At 44.0% G+C, this 18,587-nt stretch overlaps 1 protein-coding gene across 1 annotated transcript in view; it reads right to left on the bottom strand.

Moving 5' to 3' along the window:
• The window catches only part of Dnah9 (dynein axonemal heavy chain 9), a 315,133-nt gene that overhangs the window by 3,827 nt on the left and 292,719 nt on the right, over positions 1-18,587 (bottom strand). The window contains exons 61-64 of the mRNA XM_076935264.1: positions 17,034-17,225; positions 15,930-16,121; positions 14,084-14,254; positions 7,171-7,353 (exon numbers count right to left, since the gene is read on the bottom strand). Coding sequence (XP_076791379.1) covers positions 7,171-7,353; positions 14,084-14,254; positions 15,930-16,121; positions 17,034-17,225 — 738 coding nt within the window. The remainder of the gene's footprint in view (positions 1-7,170; positions 7,354-14,083; positions 14,255-15,929; positions 16,122-17,033; positions 17,226-18,587) is intronic.

The following is an 18,587-nucleotide window of genomic DNA, read 5'->3' as shown; positions in this document are numbered from 1 at the left end:
ATGCTGGTCTTCTCATTTGTGAGGCAAGGAGTAAAATTTAAGCTGGCTCTCTTGGATACCACGAGCATTTATGCATAAAGGGGCTGAGAAAAGGTAGGCGAATGGGACAGAGCCAATGTCCTGGTCTGTTGTGCACAGCAGAGATGTACAGGATAATAAGCCTGGGTATTAAGTTGGGTTCTCAGAGTGTTCCTACTCTGAATGGAAAGGCTACATTTCCCATTGATGGAGACTGTAGAATGTACTTTTGCCAGGGAATGTTCAAAATCTTACATGTTACAACTCAAGAAAAACAGTATAATGTGACTATAATGTCATCATTTGCTTGCCAATCTGGTTAAGAGGATATATACAAAAGTAATGGGTTATTACAAAAAAAGTACCACAGAGCCAACATGAATGTGTGTGTACGTGTGCATGCGTGACAGGAGAGAGAGAGACAGAGAGAGAAAGAGAGAGAGAGAGAGGGAGGGAGGGAGAGAGGGAGAGAGAGAGAGAGAGAGAGAGAGAGAGAGAGAGAGAGAGAGAGAGAGAGAGAGAAGGAGAGAGATTGATTTAATAATCAAGGCTAGTCTTCAACTCACATTCCTTCTGTCTCAGCTTCCCAAATGCTGAGTTTGCAGGTGTGCATCACCATGCCTGCCTGGGAAATGATGCAATTAAGTTTGCTTCCCCATAAAACTGGTTTGGGCTTTATCAACTTTGGGTTTATCAATGGGAATTACTTACTGTACATGGGGAAGTTGTCTGTCATGTGAGCTGATGGAAAAATCCATCTTGGATTTGTCCCATAGTGTAACCCAACAAGATTCATAAGAACTCATTAGGGCACAGACTATTGGTGTCACTGAAGTGTGATGAAAATGCCCTCCTGGTCCTCAAGTGGCCTACTTAGAGGACTGTGTCAGAGTGAGTCAAATCTATAAGTCATTCTGAACTCCAGACAGTACCTACTGCTGCCCTTTGCTTGTACAGAGAAGTCCTTTGTTTCTGGTTATCTCCTCTGGCCCAAGTCAATGAACACTCTGTTACCAGGAGCCTGTGAAGTCTGGAACAAAGTCTTTGAGTTTTGTTTTAAGAAAAAAATTATATATTTACTATTAAAATAAGTGCAGTGGGCTAGGGACAAGGTTTAGTTGGTAAATGTTTGCCAGGCAAGCATGAGGACTTGAGGTATAGTCCCCAGATTCCATCTTAAAAAACAAAACAACCAACCAAACAAACAAAAAACCAGGCATGAGATTTGTGCTTTTTAGTTCCAGTGCTGGAGAGATAGTCACAGGTGCCTGGGACTCACTGGCCATCTCACTTTGTCTAATTGTTGAGTTCTAGGTCAATGAGAGTCCCTAACAGCATTGCTGGCTCCTGAGGAACAACATCATTCAAGGTTGACAGAGCTCTGGTTTCCGTGTGTGTGTGTGTGTGTGTGTGTGTGTGTGTGTGTGTGTGTGTGTGTGTTTGTGTGTGTGTGTTTACTTTCCCCAGACATATATACATGCATGTACACAAACAGACTTCCCTGCCACACAAATGTGACCAGCAGTGAAGCCAGGCTATATGGAACCCATAGGAAGGGCAACACTACAAGAGATCCCCAAGTCATACATGGACTCAGTCAGTTGTAATAAATACCGACTTTGGGGATGCTAGGAGTATTTTGCATGGTGGGACAAGGACCTGATGTGAATCTCTAATTGCTATGAACTTAAAAACTATGCTAGAAAAATAAGGTCTAATTTTTTTAAAAAAAAAAATGCAACACTTAATACTTAACACCCTTCAGAAATCTAACCTCCTTTTGACAGCAAATGTACACACAATATGTAACTTAATTCCTTAACATTTTCTCACATCTTCTTATCATATTATAATGTATTCTGACAGTGATTTGCACTGACTAACTTGAATGCCAAGCAAGAGAAACTGAAAGAATGTCTTGCCTCCGAGGCTTCCCCACATTCCCACAGAAGCAGGAACTATTGCTGAATCAGAGCCACCTCATAGTGTGGTTTCTGAACCCAGGTATTTTGATTACTTTGAGCAGAAGTAGAAAGGATCAATCTTTAGGGGACTGGGAGGCAACAATGTCCTCCCCTATTCAAGTGTACCTGTGTTGTCTTCTTAGGCCCAGGGGAGTCATGAAAGGTGTTCAGAATGAACAAAAGGACATTTTCCAAAGATGTTGCCTGACTGGCAGAGGCTGTCATAGGTAGATAGGAAGAGTCTATGGCCAAACTCTGGGCACCAGGGCCCATTTTCATTTTTTAAATTTGTGTGTGTGTGTGTGTGTGTGTGTGTGTGTGTGTGTGTGTGTGTGTGTGCACTCGCGCAAATGTGTCTATATGTAGGTTTGCACGTCTGCATGCAGTCTCTGCAGAGGTCAAAAGGGGGTATTAGCTCCCTGGAGCTGAAGTTATAGGCAATTGTGAGCTACCCACCATAGGTATTGAGAACCAAACTTGGGTCCTCTACAAGAACAACATGCTCTCTTAATGGCTGGGCCGTCAGCAGCCCCTACTAAGGGCTCTTCTTAAAAACTGTGATACAGTAAAGAAAATGGTTTCCTAACCTTCCCCAGCCTGGGTCTGAGCAGCAGGGATTACTATCTAAACCCACCTGCTCACATGGGGGTCAGCAAAGAGAAAACTTAAAAATCTGGCTTTTCTATCTACTCCCAGGTCTGTGACACACTTACTCAGTTTCCACACTGATGGGAAACTGAGAGAACACTGCAGTCCATGTGGCCCCTTCCAGGTATGATGAAGGCAGCGTGTCTGTGACCTTATCTATTTTATTCATCCCTATAAATAAATGCTTTCATAATCCTTCTTTGATATAATAGAGCGAAAACCTTATTTTTTCCTATAGGCTCCCGTTCCTTTGAGTCAGAGTGTGTTAGAAGCTCTAGATTCATAGGCTGAAGTCAAACCAAAGCTAAGGGAGGAGGTAGGTGAGCCCAGAAACTTCCATTTGGAAGGTCATCAGTAGGCAGGCTGTGTTCATGAGGCAGCAGAAGCATTCAGTCTAAAGAGTACAGGCTGGAGATGACAATCCCCTTCAGGGCTTCATGCCCTACTCTGTCTGAAGGCTCATAGCTCCCTATCCATTCTTCTCAGGAAGATGGGCTTTGTAACTAGCGTTACGTCACCCCACCCCTACTCCATCCTGGGGCTTGAGCCTGGTGCTTCCATGAATTCTAGGGAAGCACTGCGTCACTACCTCTCCTACCCTTAGTGTTTAGAAATAGAGTTTCACTCCATAGCTCAAACTGGCCTTGAATTTGTAATCTTGCCTCTAGGGTGTTGGGATTGTAGATGTGTATACGCATCATCCTTCCTGACTTTCATTTACACACATCACCAGGAAGCAGGAGATGGGAAGGAAATAGAATGATCAGGGTCCCACATCTTCCACTGTGGCTTCCAGACAGAGGTGGGCAGTGGCCTGCTCATCTGAATCTCTGGTAGAGGATGAGATAGCCAAAAGTATCAAGCCTAGGCAAGTGTCCAGGGATAATGATGAAAGGGTCAGAGCAAGATGCTCCTCCCAACTTGAGCTGAAGTCAACAGTGTTCAGGGTTTAACACCCAATATTAGCCAGCCAGCCTTTGCATTTGAACAAGTGCACAGACTTAGACAAACTAAAGCACAGGGAGAAAAAAATTAAGGTTATCAATTATTTGATCAATGAGTTCCAGGCATGTCCTGATACTGGGCCAGCCAAGGGGAATGAGACCTGTGGAGATTCCAAGATTTTCTGGCAGCTGTGTTTCAAAACGTGAAAAGGGTGATTCTAATTTTCCTAATTTTTCTTTTAATGCATTATACCTAAAATATCAAATATTTGGATATGCAATCACATTATTAATGACACATTTTACAATTTTTGGTCTTTTATCTTTGAAATCTGATGTGTCATTTACATTAGTATCTATGTATTGGACAAGTCTAAAAACTTGGATTCTCATGTGTACCTCTGTAGGAAGAGAATTTTCTTCTTTCTATCAATATATGCTCCTTTGAAAATTACAACTAGTTATAATGGCAAAAAAAAAAAAAAAAAAAAAAAAAAAAAAAACCCAAAACCAAAAAGAATCAGCATTTAGGAATTTTGTAGATCAGGATTTTGTGCATCTGGCTAATGGGAATCAGAACACCTAGGAAGACTGAGAGCCAGATGTCTGACATTAGTGAATTCCCAAAAGAAATTCTCTCTGTGGGACATGTCTGTGGCCAGCTGGCTTTCCCCAGATTTCTTCCCCCACCCCCCCACCGTCTGTGTGCTTTGAGCTGCTACAGGTCTGCAGGGCTGTATTCCATAACTCAGCTAGGACTTTCTGGGTACATGTGGTCTTACAGCCAGTCAGTTCTGATTTACTGTGAACAGAAATGTTTTTGTGGTAAGGCTGATCGTGTTTGGTGATTAACTCTAAGGGTCGGGCGTTTTGAGACTGTGCTGCCTAGTTTGGGATGGCAGTTGGCTTGTCTTATGTGCTGGGAGATTAGAGATGTCCACTTTTTCCTACACTGAGCCAACAGCAGCCTCAAGTTGTGAAGTGACTATGGAGGAGGGGTGAAGGACAAAGGGGGAAAGGTCAGCAGTATTAACTCTTCCTGTCTCTGCTAGGTCTCTGTCAGGTCACCTAAGCCCCTGATTAGCTTGGAAGCAGAGTTCCCCACTGGTCCATCTATCAGGTCCTGGTGTACACCCTGCTGGGAGACCCTCCCGTTGCAGCTCTCCTCCTGGGGTTTCCTTCCTCTGCTGCTCCTCTCTTCTCTAAGCCTAAATGCTTCCCCTCCTCTGACCTCTACCTCCTTTTGCCATGGAGGGCATCCTCTGCCTTTTCTTCTCCATGGAAACTGCATTCATCCCCCAGGGTCATCTGGTGCTCTTTACAAGGCTCCACCCTGAAGTCATCAGGGAGGACAACCAGACTGGTGATACAGATGGAGATGAGAGAATGTGTTATATGTGTCTGATGACCAGGCCACTCTGGGGATCATCCTCATGAAACTGTTTCCCAAGAGGATTCTGATTGGACAATACCCTCCATGTCATACAGGCTCATCACTACCAGGCGGGTATTCTAGCACATTCTAGAAGTTTACCATATGCTGTTGCTTGTCTGGGTGAAATGTTTGCTTCTGCCACAGCAGGCGGACTTTTAGAACAGGCTCTCTGGTCCTCTGTTCTGGTCTCTAGCAGCCCTCTTTTTTTGTCCTTAAGTCTACCTATTCACCTGTCCTCAAAGGCCTCTCTGTGCCTTCTCCTATCTCATAGGCCTTTTTCTGCTTCCTCCTCTAGCTTTTGCTTATGAACCTTCTATCAGGCTGACCTGCAGGGAAGGCTCCACATCAGCATCTTTGTATCTTTCCCCACAGAGTGCTGAGATCTGGACCCACAGAGCCCATCAATCAACATTGTGGGAGCTAGACTGAAGGGAGAGAAACTCCACACTGCTTCCCAATCTCTGCCCAGGCATTCTTCATGATTGACTACACAGAGGCACAGTGAAGGTTCTTAGAAGAAAAATGAGTGAACAAATTGGAAGTCAAATGGGTAAATAGCCTGTGCCAAATTGCATGGCTTCAAAAGGCTGTGACGGCAGCAAACTCACTTAAGATAATTGCTACTGTATACCTGCTTACCCAGGAATAGAGATACAAAATACGATAGGCAAGGGGCTGCTTTACATTTGAGACTGCTGTGGAATTTCGCCATTTATCTGATTATATGCTGGCATGGAATTTGGAAGGCATCAAATGCTCCCTGTCCTCAACAGCCCAGGCTTTCCCATCTCGTCTTCTATATTATTTTCCCCTGCCCATATTGTGTGTGTGTGGAGATGGAGATTAAAAGAAACAAATCGAGCAACCCTAGATACTGCTTGGTAGTTTGTTTACACACATATACATATACATACACACACACACACACACACACACACACACACACACACACACGGCCATTATTGTATAACTCCAAAACATAGACATGGCAGCACCAACAGACTCCAGACCTGGATGTTGGGTCCCTGACTGAGCTTTCAATGCAAGCTACAAAAAGTTTCTGGTTTCTAGGCACACATACTTCTGAGATACTGGGGATCAAACCCAGGGCCTTGTGCATGCTGGCCGAGCTCTACCACTGAGCTGCCTCTTCAGCCAGAGAGTATAACTCTTTTACTAAAGATGTCAGTGTAGACACATGCAAGTCATTATCTATCCACGGACAGCGAAGACTCCATTGAGCAGGGACTCAATACTATGCTCATTCTTTCAGATGTCTGCATCCCCAGTCTGGCTTCTGTGGAGTGACACCTTTCAGGCATTTGGGTGGTTTTGGAGCAGTTGCCCTTCATTACCCTGTGTGGGGAGCCAACAGAAGGCGGCTATCATCCTTGCAGCCATCTTGAGCCATATACCCTGACAAGAGACTTGATTACAATAGCCTACAACAGCTGAGCACACTCTGATAAACACCTTGCTTTAGATACCCAGGACTTTCCTTGGGTGTGAGACTTAAAGGGGTGTGATTTAGAGCTGAGGCTTAAGGGTGTGACTTAGAGATCAGATTTAGAGACAAGGCCTAAGGGCATGACTTAAAGGCGTGACTTAAAGGCGTGGCTTAGAAGTGAGACATATAAAAGGAGGGAGGCAGACGAGTTGAGTACAACTTGGAGTAGATATTAGGCACTTGGCACTTGGAGGAAGAACTTGGAATTAGACATTAGGCACTTAGCACTTGGAAGAAGTAACTTGGAACTTGGAGGCACTAGGGACTAGGAACTAGGGACTAGGAACTCAAGACTAGGGACTTGGAGAGAAGAAGAGAGACTGAAGAATAAACGGGACTGAATCACACTCTGTCTGGTCTCCATTCTTCAAGTCCGTCCTCATTCTCTCTCTTGCTGAACCCCGACCACAGACTGGAGCAGCTTGGGGCAATGCAGGCTCTAACAATTTAGCCCCCAAGGCTTTTGGCAGTGTGGGTCCAACACTGACAGAGCGGTCTGAGACATTTTGGACCCCAAATGTGGGGTAGAGCAGTTCTCAACATTTCTGGCCCCCAAGCATGGGGCAGCTTGGGCCGTGACAACCCTGGACCTTTGTTATCTGTCACTCTGTTCCTGTAGGGTCCAGCCATGTCCTCTGGCAATGACTCTCTTACCTGTAAGCCAAGGTGCAGCTCTCTTAGCGAGCGCTGGATTTCTCTGGTAAGGATGTTCATGCGTTCACACTCCTGGAGGGCAACTACAATGTAGGGGGTGCGTTCCTCCACCTTAGCCATTAGCTCTGGGATGTTAAATTCATCTGTCACCCGATCCAGTATTTCTTCTAGAAAGGCTTTGACCTGTTCCATGGAATAAAATATAGAGTTAAGAAGGGACTCCATGGAAATACCTGCCTGGTATTGTAAATCTGGTCCCTACTTTTATTAATTAATTTAAATTGCTGTAGTATCAAACTACCTTCTAAATTCATGTCTCTCTGCCCACAGATGAACACAACTCTTCAACCTCCTCAGAGATGTTGTTTTGTGCAGTGGATGAGGGGTAATGTAGACTAGTTAAAGTGACTGTGGTAAGCTTAGTCACACACAGTGCATCTGTATCTGCAGGGATCAGGAGCATGGCAGAAAATGGGGTAAAGATTGTAATAGCTGGAAGTTGCTGAGGACTGAAGCAGAACAGTGTCAGGACATGGCAGGACTGTTGTGTTTTTTAAATTAATAGCAGCTGTGGTTGCTTGCAAAAGACCTGCAAATGATGAAGCCAGTTCCCTCCCAGACTGATATAAGGTGATTATTAAAAGACAACTATGACAAAAACAACAAAAACCATGAGGCTGAGGGTATATGGAGGTGGGGTTCCAAATTTAGATGGAGTTTAGGGGAGTTGTGGGGGGGTTAAATACGATCAAAATACATTGTATAAAAATCTCAAAGAATTAATGTAATACTTTTTTTTAAATCAAGAGATTCCATCCTCCTATAATAGACACTAGATGATGGTCATCTACTACCTACTGTCCTTCCTCTTATCACACAGTGGTTTGCTTGCTTGGGTCAGCTAAGTCAGGATTGAGGAATGACCTCAGGACACTTCTCCCCAGAGGCTGGCCGATCCCCTGTGACCTGTGTGACCAGCCAAAAAAGAATTCGAAGAACTGATGTTGAAAAACTCACAGGCTGACCCGATTAGCTATAGGAACTAAAGTGGATCTTTGGCCTAAGATGCCCCTTGTGGGCCATGTGGGGGCTGAAGTACACAAGTACACATTGTCAGCCCTCCAAGTCGGTGGTCCTAACATCCTCAGATCCAGCCAACCATAGATCAGAATCCAAACATACCTTGTCATTATTCCTTAAACAACACAGTATAACTATTTGTACGACTTTAGACATTATACCTTATATAGGGGTGATATAAGAGATATGGAATGGAATGGACTATACCTTACTAAAGCACTTGCCTAACATGCATAAGGCCCAGCACTGTATAAGGTATACCAGAGGATATGCATAGCTTACATGCAGATACTAAGCCATTGACATAAGGCATTTGGGACTTTGGCATCTATAGGGAGGAGCATGGATACTGGGGGATTCCCTTTACTTCCCTCTGTTCTGTATGTCTATGCAGTGTTACTGTGGTTTTCTATTTGTGAATTCTGAAAGTGGCATGGTCATCTATCACTTAAACATCTTCTTCCCACAATTCCTTTTCTCTTACAAACTATCAGCTAATTAGGCCCGAAGAGCTAGAATAACCCTGGAAAATTGAAACTGAGGTACAAAGATGGTGGGTTATTTGGGGGCAAGCGCTTGGAGGCTGAGCCTGCTGTTTTGGAGGAAATGAGTAAGTCTGGGAGGTTCATTAGCAGAGAAAGACAAATGAAGCTGTGCACACATCATGGCCCTATGGCCAGCAGAGCAGAGTGGAGGGAGCGGGAAGGTGTGAGCACGTGAGCATGTGCCAGCCTTTCCAAGTTGTAAGAGCTGAGCTCCAGAGGCCTGTGCCTATCTGGCCTTTGTTAACTTTGACATCTCCATCCCTTCCTCCAAGAGCTGACTTCTTTCTTCTTTGGAAAATGTCTTCCCCACCTTTCTGGAGAGTCACTTGGGCGAGCTTCTTCTTACTCAAGTAAGGATCAGATTATATTTTCAGGAGCATGAAAGTTTAAAACCTGGGATCCAAGGAGCCAGTAGGAGAAAGGAGAGATCCTGAAGGCTTCTTCCACAATGAGACCCTGGAGCCACTGGTTGTTGTCATTTCTTTGATTGGTTCATTTGACATAGGTTTTTGCTTAGTTTAGCTAGATTGGTATCTGTTGCTTACAACCAAGGAGCCCTGACTGAGTTAACCCAGTTCTCATGGGACACAAGCAAGCCAGTTAGGCCTCAGGTTTTCATCTGTAAACATATCCACTAGAGTCTTTCTTGGTTGGCTCCCCTCCCCCAACTTTAGGGGGTTGACTTGAAGATCAAATCAAAGGAGCCAATGGATGTTGTGGCATCTGAGAGCTTTAAAGGACTATATTAATGTAAAGGAAGATTAATATTCACCTTGCCTTGAATTGCAAACACACAATCCATTCCCCAGAAAAAGAGCTAATGGTAGGGAAAAAAAAGAGAGCCCATCATCCCACACCAAATGGGTCTCTGGTTGCTATCATAGCAAAAAAGTAGAATGGAATTTTAATGGTACCTGAAAGCTGCTGCCAGAGCCGAAGACAAATGGCTAAATTTATATTATATTTTTGTCTCTGGAGTGGAATTGAAGAAAACAGTCCTGTATCAGTGAATGGCCATTTGGCTGTGACTCACAATGAGACGAAGAGATGGTCTAGAGGCATTGCTCCAAAATACACAAGGATGGGTACACTGAGTTCTCTCCTGTCTCTTGTCAAGTCATGCGGGTGTGGAGGCCTGGGAAGGAGCTGTGGGTGGGGAGAAGCTGAACAGAGTCAGAGGAGGACTCTTCTTTGCTCAGGAATCCCCAGGAGTCCTTCGGAGAGAAGGGATGCCTTCCCAAGGATGAGGTCAATTTCATTTCCCTAAGCAACACCTCTGCTTTTCCTTCATTTTGAAAAAGTAAATATCAGGGAAAAAAGCCTTCTAGAATCCTTTCTTCCCATAAGAGAGAGAATACTGTAAAGCTGTCAATGTTTGCATATTTTCTTCAATGTACAAACCAGTTTTTCTTCTTAGTCATCAGCCAGCCACATTCACTTAAGAATTATTTATACATTTATCACCCATTCAAACACCACCATGCCTATATCAGTTTCTCTCCCTCTGTCTAGATATACACATATACAACACACACACACACACACACACACACACACACACACACACACACACACACACATCTTATAATCTTTTCTTCTCCTCAGTAATGGGGATTGAATTCAGTACTCCACCACTGATCTACAGGCCTTTCCCCATACTTCTTTGACTATTGATTTACTTATTGAGAGAGGGTCCCACTTTGTACACTGGCTGGCCTGGAACTTGCTATGTATACTAGGTTGGCTTTGAACTTACTGAGAGATCTGCCTGCCTCTGCCTCCACAGCACTGGGATTAAAGGTATGTGCCATTGTGACTGGCTTCCCTATAAATGTGGAGAAAAGTCCTCTGATGCTGCATACAGAATTGCTCTCTTCATTTAAAATGTGTATTATTTCGCTCTTTTGATGTACCTAATTTATTGTCTTATTGGTAATTGTTCTGTTCATCATTTCTACACCATAAAAATTCTGCAATAAATAAATGTAAATACACCATAAAGTCTGTGTACTTTGGATGCTTTCGCTGGGCGATTTCTAAGAAATAGAATCATGAATGGAAAACATGAACATTTTGAACTTTGGCAGCTACTGACAAATCATTCCATCAATTCAACCTTTACCAACAGAGATGACCAGGCCTTTCATTTTAGGTCTCACAACTGTGGACCATCACATTTGAAAACCCTTAGCATTGTGGAAAATGACATTTTGCTTCCCTTAGAAGTCATTGAGATAGTGTCACTTTTCTTATTGCATGTTTATCTTTGATCCCCTGAGGCTAGAAGTACAGGTAGTCGTAAGCTGCCTAATGTGGGTGCTGGGACCAGAACCCAAGCAACAAGCACTACTCTTAACTTCTAAGCCATCTCTTTACCCCTTAAAAATTATCCATCAAAATTATTAATCTTTGTGTTCTTAGATTTTGAGGTTTCTAAAGAGCTGAGAAGTACCTTCTTTGTACAACCATAAGACATCCATGCAAGTGGTCTTTCAATGCATTTACAGTTTTCCTGTTTTACATTGAAATACTTGAGAAATTTAAGCTATATTTTTTTACCAAAAGAGCCAGGGAATGGAAGCTGGTCTACTTTTTTCCAGATGGCTTGCTGGTTTGTCAGTGCTAAGAAATCCTGCTTTGTCACCACAGAAAGAAGGAAGACTTGCATCTCAGGGCATTACTGGAGGAGACCAGCACTCTGGCTGATCAGAGTTCCCTCCAGATTCAGATGTTTAAACCCAATCCTCAGTGTCCCAGAATATGACTGGTTCTGGACATAGACCTTTAGAGAGGAGAGTGTATGAAAAGGGAACTATCAGGGTAGGCCCTAATCCAGTCTTATTAGTGAGTAGGAGGAGGTTTGTGGACATGTAAAAAAGACAGCAATATGAAGACAGAGCTGAGCAGATGGTCACTGCAAGCAAGGAGGAAAAGCCTTAGGAAACAGCCACACCCACCATCACTTTAATTGGGCATCTAGGTTTTAATACATGAGGATTTGACTTTCTGTTGTTTTAAGTTAGCCAGGTTTTCATGTTCTGTTATGGTACTTTGAGCAGTGGATGTACAGGATGCTGTCCTCCTGGCTATTAGCAGATCTGTCTGCCCAAAATAGTCATTGGAGACCAAGCAGCAGTTCTTGGTCAGGTTGTCCAGTAAGCCCACAGTATCTTCAAAGAAACCCACTTGGGTTAGAGTATGGTGGATACTAGTTGTCTCCTCCCCAGCCTCCTTAACCCTTGTCACTCTCTCTCTCTCTTCCAGGCTCATAGCAGCTAGCCAAGCTAACCTCAGCTTCCACCCATGGAGGCAGCATGTGCCAGTGACTTGGTTCAGGGTTTCAAGAGTGTGGATGAAAAGGTAAGCTCTGGCTTTGACTCTCTGCCTCCTGACCTGCAGAGCTATAAAAACACAGGAACCATGTGCAAAACAATTCCATGGTTGAGTAGTGGGGCAAGGCATGATGGGACATGTACCTGATAATCTGCATGTGTGCTATGCATAACAGGAGCTGGACCTTGCTTGAAGGCTCTCGTCCATTATTTACACAGTCCTGGCTATTGTCAGAAACAGGGGAATTTTTCTTTGTGGGTGGCTTCATTGCTTCCCCTTAGCCTCTGATTTTGTCTTATACACGGAATGGTGGAAAAGGACACTTAGTATGCTCATTTACATCAAGATCATCAGTGTACCAACTGCTGGGTGTACTTCATGTTATTTGAATCTGAAATGTCTCACACAGGTTCATTTGGGAGGTAGGTAGGGTTTAGCGGGCAGAAGGTCACTGGAGTCTATTCTATTCACCCTTGCTTCAGGCCATGCACTCTCTGCTTCCTGGTTCATTCCTCTGCGAAGAACACATCTACCTCACGCTCTGCCCTCCATGGATGGAGCTATTTTGCACTATCCCCTTGAAACCATAAGTCAAAACAAGCTTCTCCTAAGTTGTTTCTATTGGGTATTCTGGTCACAGAGATGTGACCATAGCCAATTACCTCAGATCGGAGACTCAGAATCACCTTTCCTTTTTTCCTGGTTCTGAAGACTGAGACTTGTATATTCCAAGTAGGTGCTGTACCACTGAGATGTACTCATGTCCCTCAGAATTATACTTTTAAACCTTATAGCTCATTGTTAGGCACAGTGAACCTTTAGAACTTCTGTCTAAAGGATATCATTCCCAACTTTTAACAGAACTCTAGTTTTCCCACCCTAACCTCAGTGCCAGTCAGTTTGCTCAGAATCAGTTCCTACAGCATAAATGTTTGGTAAGTACCCAGCTCTTCTACCCTAACCTTCCAAAGCAGTTTCCTTATGTTTTCTTATGACCGCCATGGGGACTGCTGTTAGGGCAGCGGTTCTCAACCTGTGGGTTGCGACCCCCACAGGTGTCGAATGTCAGATACCTGCTATCAGGTAATTCACACTATTATCCATATCAGTAGCAAGATTACAGTTATAAAGTAGCAAGGAAATATATGGGGGGGGGGGTCACCACAGCATGACGAACTATGTTAAAGGGTATTAGGAAGGGTGAGAACCACTGCGTTAGAAAGACTTCACAGTGCTTTGGGGTGAATGTGGGTTGGTGGATGGACACACATCTCTTCTAAGTAGAATCCACTGGTCTTGAAAAAAATGTAGAAGTTTCACTCAGGTGGCCCAATCTTCTGACCTCTATTTCCCATAAATCATAGGCCCCCTCCAACCTTTGGTTATCCTCACATCCAAACCTCACTGTATTTTGCTCTCTACTCTGTAATTTCTCCCCAGCTTCATGCAATTTCTCGGCCTTGTGCTTGAAGCACTTTGTATCCACTGATAGCTGGGCTGGAGGTCATTCACATGAGCAAGGTGTGGCTTTCCAGATGGGGTCTGGCTAGCAGCTGAGTGGAGAGGGGTTTTGCAGTCAACTCTACGGTGCCATTATTTACTTTGCCAAAGCATCTGGAAGTTGCTATCAAAGCTTCCAAGCCCTTCCTGCTGAACCCTGACCTTCCCTCATTTCAGCAAAAAAAAAAAAAAAATAAAATAAAATAAAATAAAATAAAATAAAATTTGGTTTTGGACTGGCAAAACCATCTGCCAGTCCCAATGGCAAGGATTTCCTCTGATTTAATCAGAAGGTCAGGGATAGGCTGAAGTAGGTAGGGAGGGGTTGTTGGGGCAGGGGAGCATGTAAGCTGGTTTGTGTGTATGTTAGTCACGCTACCACTACTGCTGTTATTAGCAGAAAGGTATCTACTTGCAAGCCTTGGGTTCCCTGAGCTAGTCCAAGCCATACTCACCTTTTCTTCCCTTGTAATGCCAGCTCCATCTCCAGCCTGGCTGTCCCTAGGCTGTATCTCCAGCACAGTTCGGAAGAGCTTTTCTGATGTCTGCGTCAGGAAGCCAATCTCAGCGTTTGGGTGGAGGCCATATAGGTAGGGGGACTCAGGGGGCAGCTCAGCATCTATATACTGAAACCAAAGGCAAGATTGGTCAAAAAGGAACCAATGTGTCTCTCATCCTATGCAAGGTCTTCTGTGGGACACAGCACCACTGTCCTGGTGGTGGATCGCTGCCTACTTCACACACCAGGCATGGATTCCACTCAGCACCATCCTCTTCTCACAAGGAACCAGTGCCCCACAACTCCCATACAAAACGAGGGTAAAGTTAGGATGGAGGAAGCAGCCAGTTTGTAACCTGAAGGGCTTACACTCCAGAAGGAAAAAAAAAAAGAAAAAAAGAAAAAAAGAAAAAAAAGAAAGGAATTGAAGTTGAAACCGCATTTTAAAACACAGTGCTGCCTAAATGCATCTAGTTAATTCTGGTAGTCACAATTAGTTGGCCTAAGAGTCTTAACCAGCTTGTGAAGGCCACTTTCTTCACTGATTGTTTTTCATACCCCTTCATGGTTCATTTTATAGCCCCCAAAAGCTATCTTCCTAGTTAAGCTCCTGAAGGGGCTGTCGAGATTTCTTGGTGTTGTTAGCAACTAGTTTAAATACTGCTCATTTTTTTTTTTCAATCTGTGCTTTTAGCTTTGCATTTCCTCCAGCCCATTTCTGGATCCTTGTCAGGTGCCCTAGAACCATCTCTGATCTGGCAGACTTTAAGGAAGTACTAGGAAGGGCTTCCACCTCAGCCCTTTGGAAACATATAAGTCCTATAACTGTGGGACTCGAGACCTAAGCATCCTCAAAGATGCTGCTCTGGCAGGTTGGTTGTCCACAGACATCTGCAGACACCAGGGGATGCTCATGTACTACGACCCTGGGCAAAGCCTCTCAAGGTGTTACAACTTGCTCATTTTTTTTTTTTTTTTTTTTTTTTGTAAGAGTCTCCTCATTTTGAATTTCTTCTCACAGGTATGGCTCTTCTGGATCAAATGACTTCTATGATTATGATTTTTAAATTTTACAAATTAAAAGCTTAAGTTTCTATGACAACGCTTTTCTCTTAAATTTGCTATAAATGTTGCTAAGTTTTAGTTCGTTCACGAACCCTTAAAAATCTAAAAATCTTTTTTCCTCCCCCACAAACAAAAGTCTCTCAGTAGATTTCCATGGCAGGTTAAAAAGAGGACTGGATGCTTTAAAAATAACTGCAAATAGCACATGAAAAACAGACATGCTAGTTAAGAGAATGACTTTCTTTTATGTAGGTATACATGCCTCTGTCCATAGCTGTCAATAGGAGACAGGAGCAGGGAGTGAGCTGGCTACAAGATTACTTTCAATGAAGATAATGGTAAAGTTTATGTAGCGGTCTCCAAATTCTTACCTGAAAATTTCCCCCATTAATATTATCTTTGTCAACATCTTGAATAAAAACAAGTAGATAACTGCCCCAGATGTTATTTGTGGTGAAGACTGATAAGTCGAACTATGGAATCAAGCACCAAGGTCACAAAGATCTCCAAGCTCAATTTCATCTTTAATTTGAGGCTGGAAATCCTGAGCCTCTTGGGTTAAGCAAAGAAATCTTGGGGCAGAGAATGGGGTTGAAATATACTCAGACTTAGCTCCTGGGGCATCTTTCCCTGGCTCCCAGAGTGAGCATGTGCATGCTTAGCTATGCAGGCCAGACAGGAGGAATTCTATGTGTCTCCATGACTGTCATATTGCTGCAAACACAGCAGTGCCTTACCTGATGATAGCCACTGTAGTCCATGTTGCCTGGGAGTGGGAACCCTGGGGCCAGGGACAGCTCTCCTTCTAGCATTTCTGGCCTAATAAATTCCTCTAAATAGGTTCTGCAGAGTCTCCTGTCCCAGTCATCTGTGATATGGCCACCATACATGATCTCACCAAACAGGTAACGTAAGTCATCATAAGGTACCTAAATCAGAGGTGAGAGAGCAAGAAAGAATGATTTTCCCACAGGCTTTGGTGCTGGATGCTTCTTGAGATTAAAAGTGATTCCCCATTAAATGTTGTGTCCCCAGAACTTGGCAGTATTAAGCATGTATGGGTTGTATCAGGCTTTCCGGAAAGCCCTTCACATAAGCAATGAATGTTCATTGGAGGATGTGAGGACCATGACCCCTTTTAAATTTTTTGCCATTAATAACAGGCTCAGTTGTCCCCTCTGAAAGTTCAGAGTAAATAAAGTACAGGATAGACGATTGCTGGGCTTAAGAGTTAGGGAGGGAAGCCATTTGAGACAAGCCGACCAACAAAGGGGGTGAAGCTATGGGGCTGGGCTCTCTTAGACTCAGAGCTATTGGCAGGACTTCTCATGGCATCTGACGCTGTGGTGCCCTTGCTGATGCTTCAGAAAAGAAGAGCCTTGATGGTACAAGCAGTCCTTTAGTAGAAGTTTCTCTGAAATGGGTCTGATAAAGAGGAGGCTGGCTACAGTATGAATTTGGCCTTTTCTCCACCTGTGGCAGAACCATATCCACAGTTGGAGCTGTGTGTATCAACGAAAGCGCTGCTCCTTTGCCTAATCAAGTTGGGTTGGGAACTTATATTAGATGAGTATGGGGTCTCTTCCTGTCAATCCACAAATCCCCGTGGTGGTGTCAGCATGTATAATCAGTCTGATGGGTCTCTGGTCATGGAGCTGACAGTTTGGATTCCTTTGCTTTCTGGCTCTGATGTCACAGTAGAACTTCTCAGCCTGAGGCTGGTCCTTGGCTTGGAACTTCCTTATCTCCTCTGTGTGGGTCTTAGACCTTCCTCACACCACAGAACCCTTGCATATGGGAAGCCCATATTATAATGACCTGCAGCCATACCCCTGTGTTACCTTTGTGTTAGCTTCCAGGAAATTGTATAGTACATTCACAGAGATGGTGAGGTCCCCAGTGTTAAATGGGTAGGACCGATTCCATCCCTGCGGCCCAAACTTCCGTCTTTCAGCAACCACCGCATGAAAGTAACACAAAGCAAAGAGGATGGTCTTGAACTCCGTCTCCCGGGAACACATCTCCAGAGTGTCCTAGAAGAGATGAAACATTAACAGTACAGACACAGTTCCCCTTACCTGGGTAGGCAAAGGTGTGGTGAAGATCAGGGTTCACACGGGGTAAGGTTATGGTAAGTCATGTTTATGTTGTAATGCATAGTGAAGGGACTAGTTATCATACTGAGGTGAGGCAAGGTGGGGGTGTGGGCTGGAGGCGTACATGCAGAAATATAGGTTTCAGTTCAGCATTTGAGTTAAAGTTTATATTCAGGCGATAGTATGTTTTGTCTATAATTTAACCTTGTGCACACAGATTAACTATTTAAGTACCTGCTAATGACAGCAGCAGAGGATCTGTGGATATGAATGTCTTATTTATTCTTTCAATGTCCCTGTGCCTACATGGGGACCCTAACAACCTCGCTTATAAACTATCCTTTCCTGCCCATCATGGAATAAGAATGTGCTCTTCTGTCTATGTGATAAGGAACCCTTGGCTTTTGTACTGCAAAGCTTCTGAAACGAGAGAGGGGATGGGAACCAGACTCACAGCAATGGGAGATGCTGTACCATCCATGTGCTTCCCTGCTCCCCACTGCCCCCACATCCTGAGAAGGAATGATCCAACATGAGGCTGAGCAAACAGTATGGAGGTGGGGAGCATAACTGTTTAGTGTGTGGAGGGCAGATATGGGGCTGATAACAAAGGGAGAAGGAAAGAAAGATGCAGGTGCTAGTTTAGAGGAAGTCAGCAAGGTCCTTGTTGGTGGACCTTAGGAGAGTGTTGGTGATGAAGGGCAGGGGTAAGCCTGCATTTTAAAATAGTAAGAAGGTAGTCTATGGATCTTCTGAAGTAAACAAACAAACAAACAAACAAACCAACAACAACAAAAAGCAGTTTCTCTGAGTGAGATTCTTTCTGTTGATTTTGGAGCAAGATGTGGCAGCCAGAGCCCAAGTAGGTGCTTGCGAGGCTCCCACCACTGAATTTGTTCAGTCCTGATGCTTATTCTAGGAACCACTGCAGGCTCTGTTCACACAGGGCAGGAGCCAGAGGGGAAACCAGATTGTGGGAGCTTCTGGTAGTGCTGATGTTCCTATGGAGACACTCCTCCTGAACCCGTGGTGCCTCTTTGGTTGGTGCCCTCACTGGGTCAGAGGCGGTACGGAGGATAAGATATATTGCCTTGTGAAACTTTAACAACTGCTTTATAGATAGAACAATTCTCCATAAACTGTAGGATGCTTTGTTCCTTCTGACACATTTGGAAAAGAAAGATTCTGTGGGAAAATGCCTTTCAGCACGAATACCTTTAATGCCAAGATTGGCTGACAGTGATAGATTCACATAAAAGTCAGAATAAAACAACCATCCCCAAATAATGTAACTATCAG

This window comes from Arvicanthis niloticus, chromosome 6 (genome assembly GCF_011762505.2).
Source record: "Arvicanthis niloticus isolate mArvNil1 chromosome 6, mArvNil1.pat.X, whole genome shotgun sequence".
In the NCBI taxonomy this organism is placed as follows: Eukaryota; Metazoa; Chordata; class Mammalia; order Rodentia; family Muridae; genus Arvicanthis; species Arvicanthis niloticus.
This window is presented reverse-complemented; position numbering and strand designations above follow the sequence as displayed.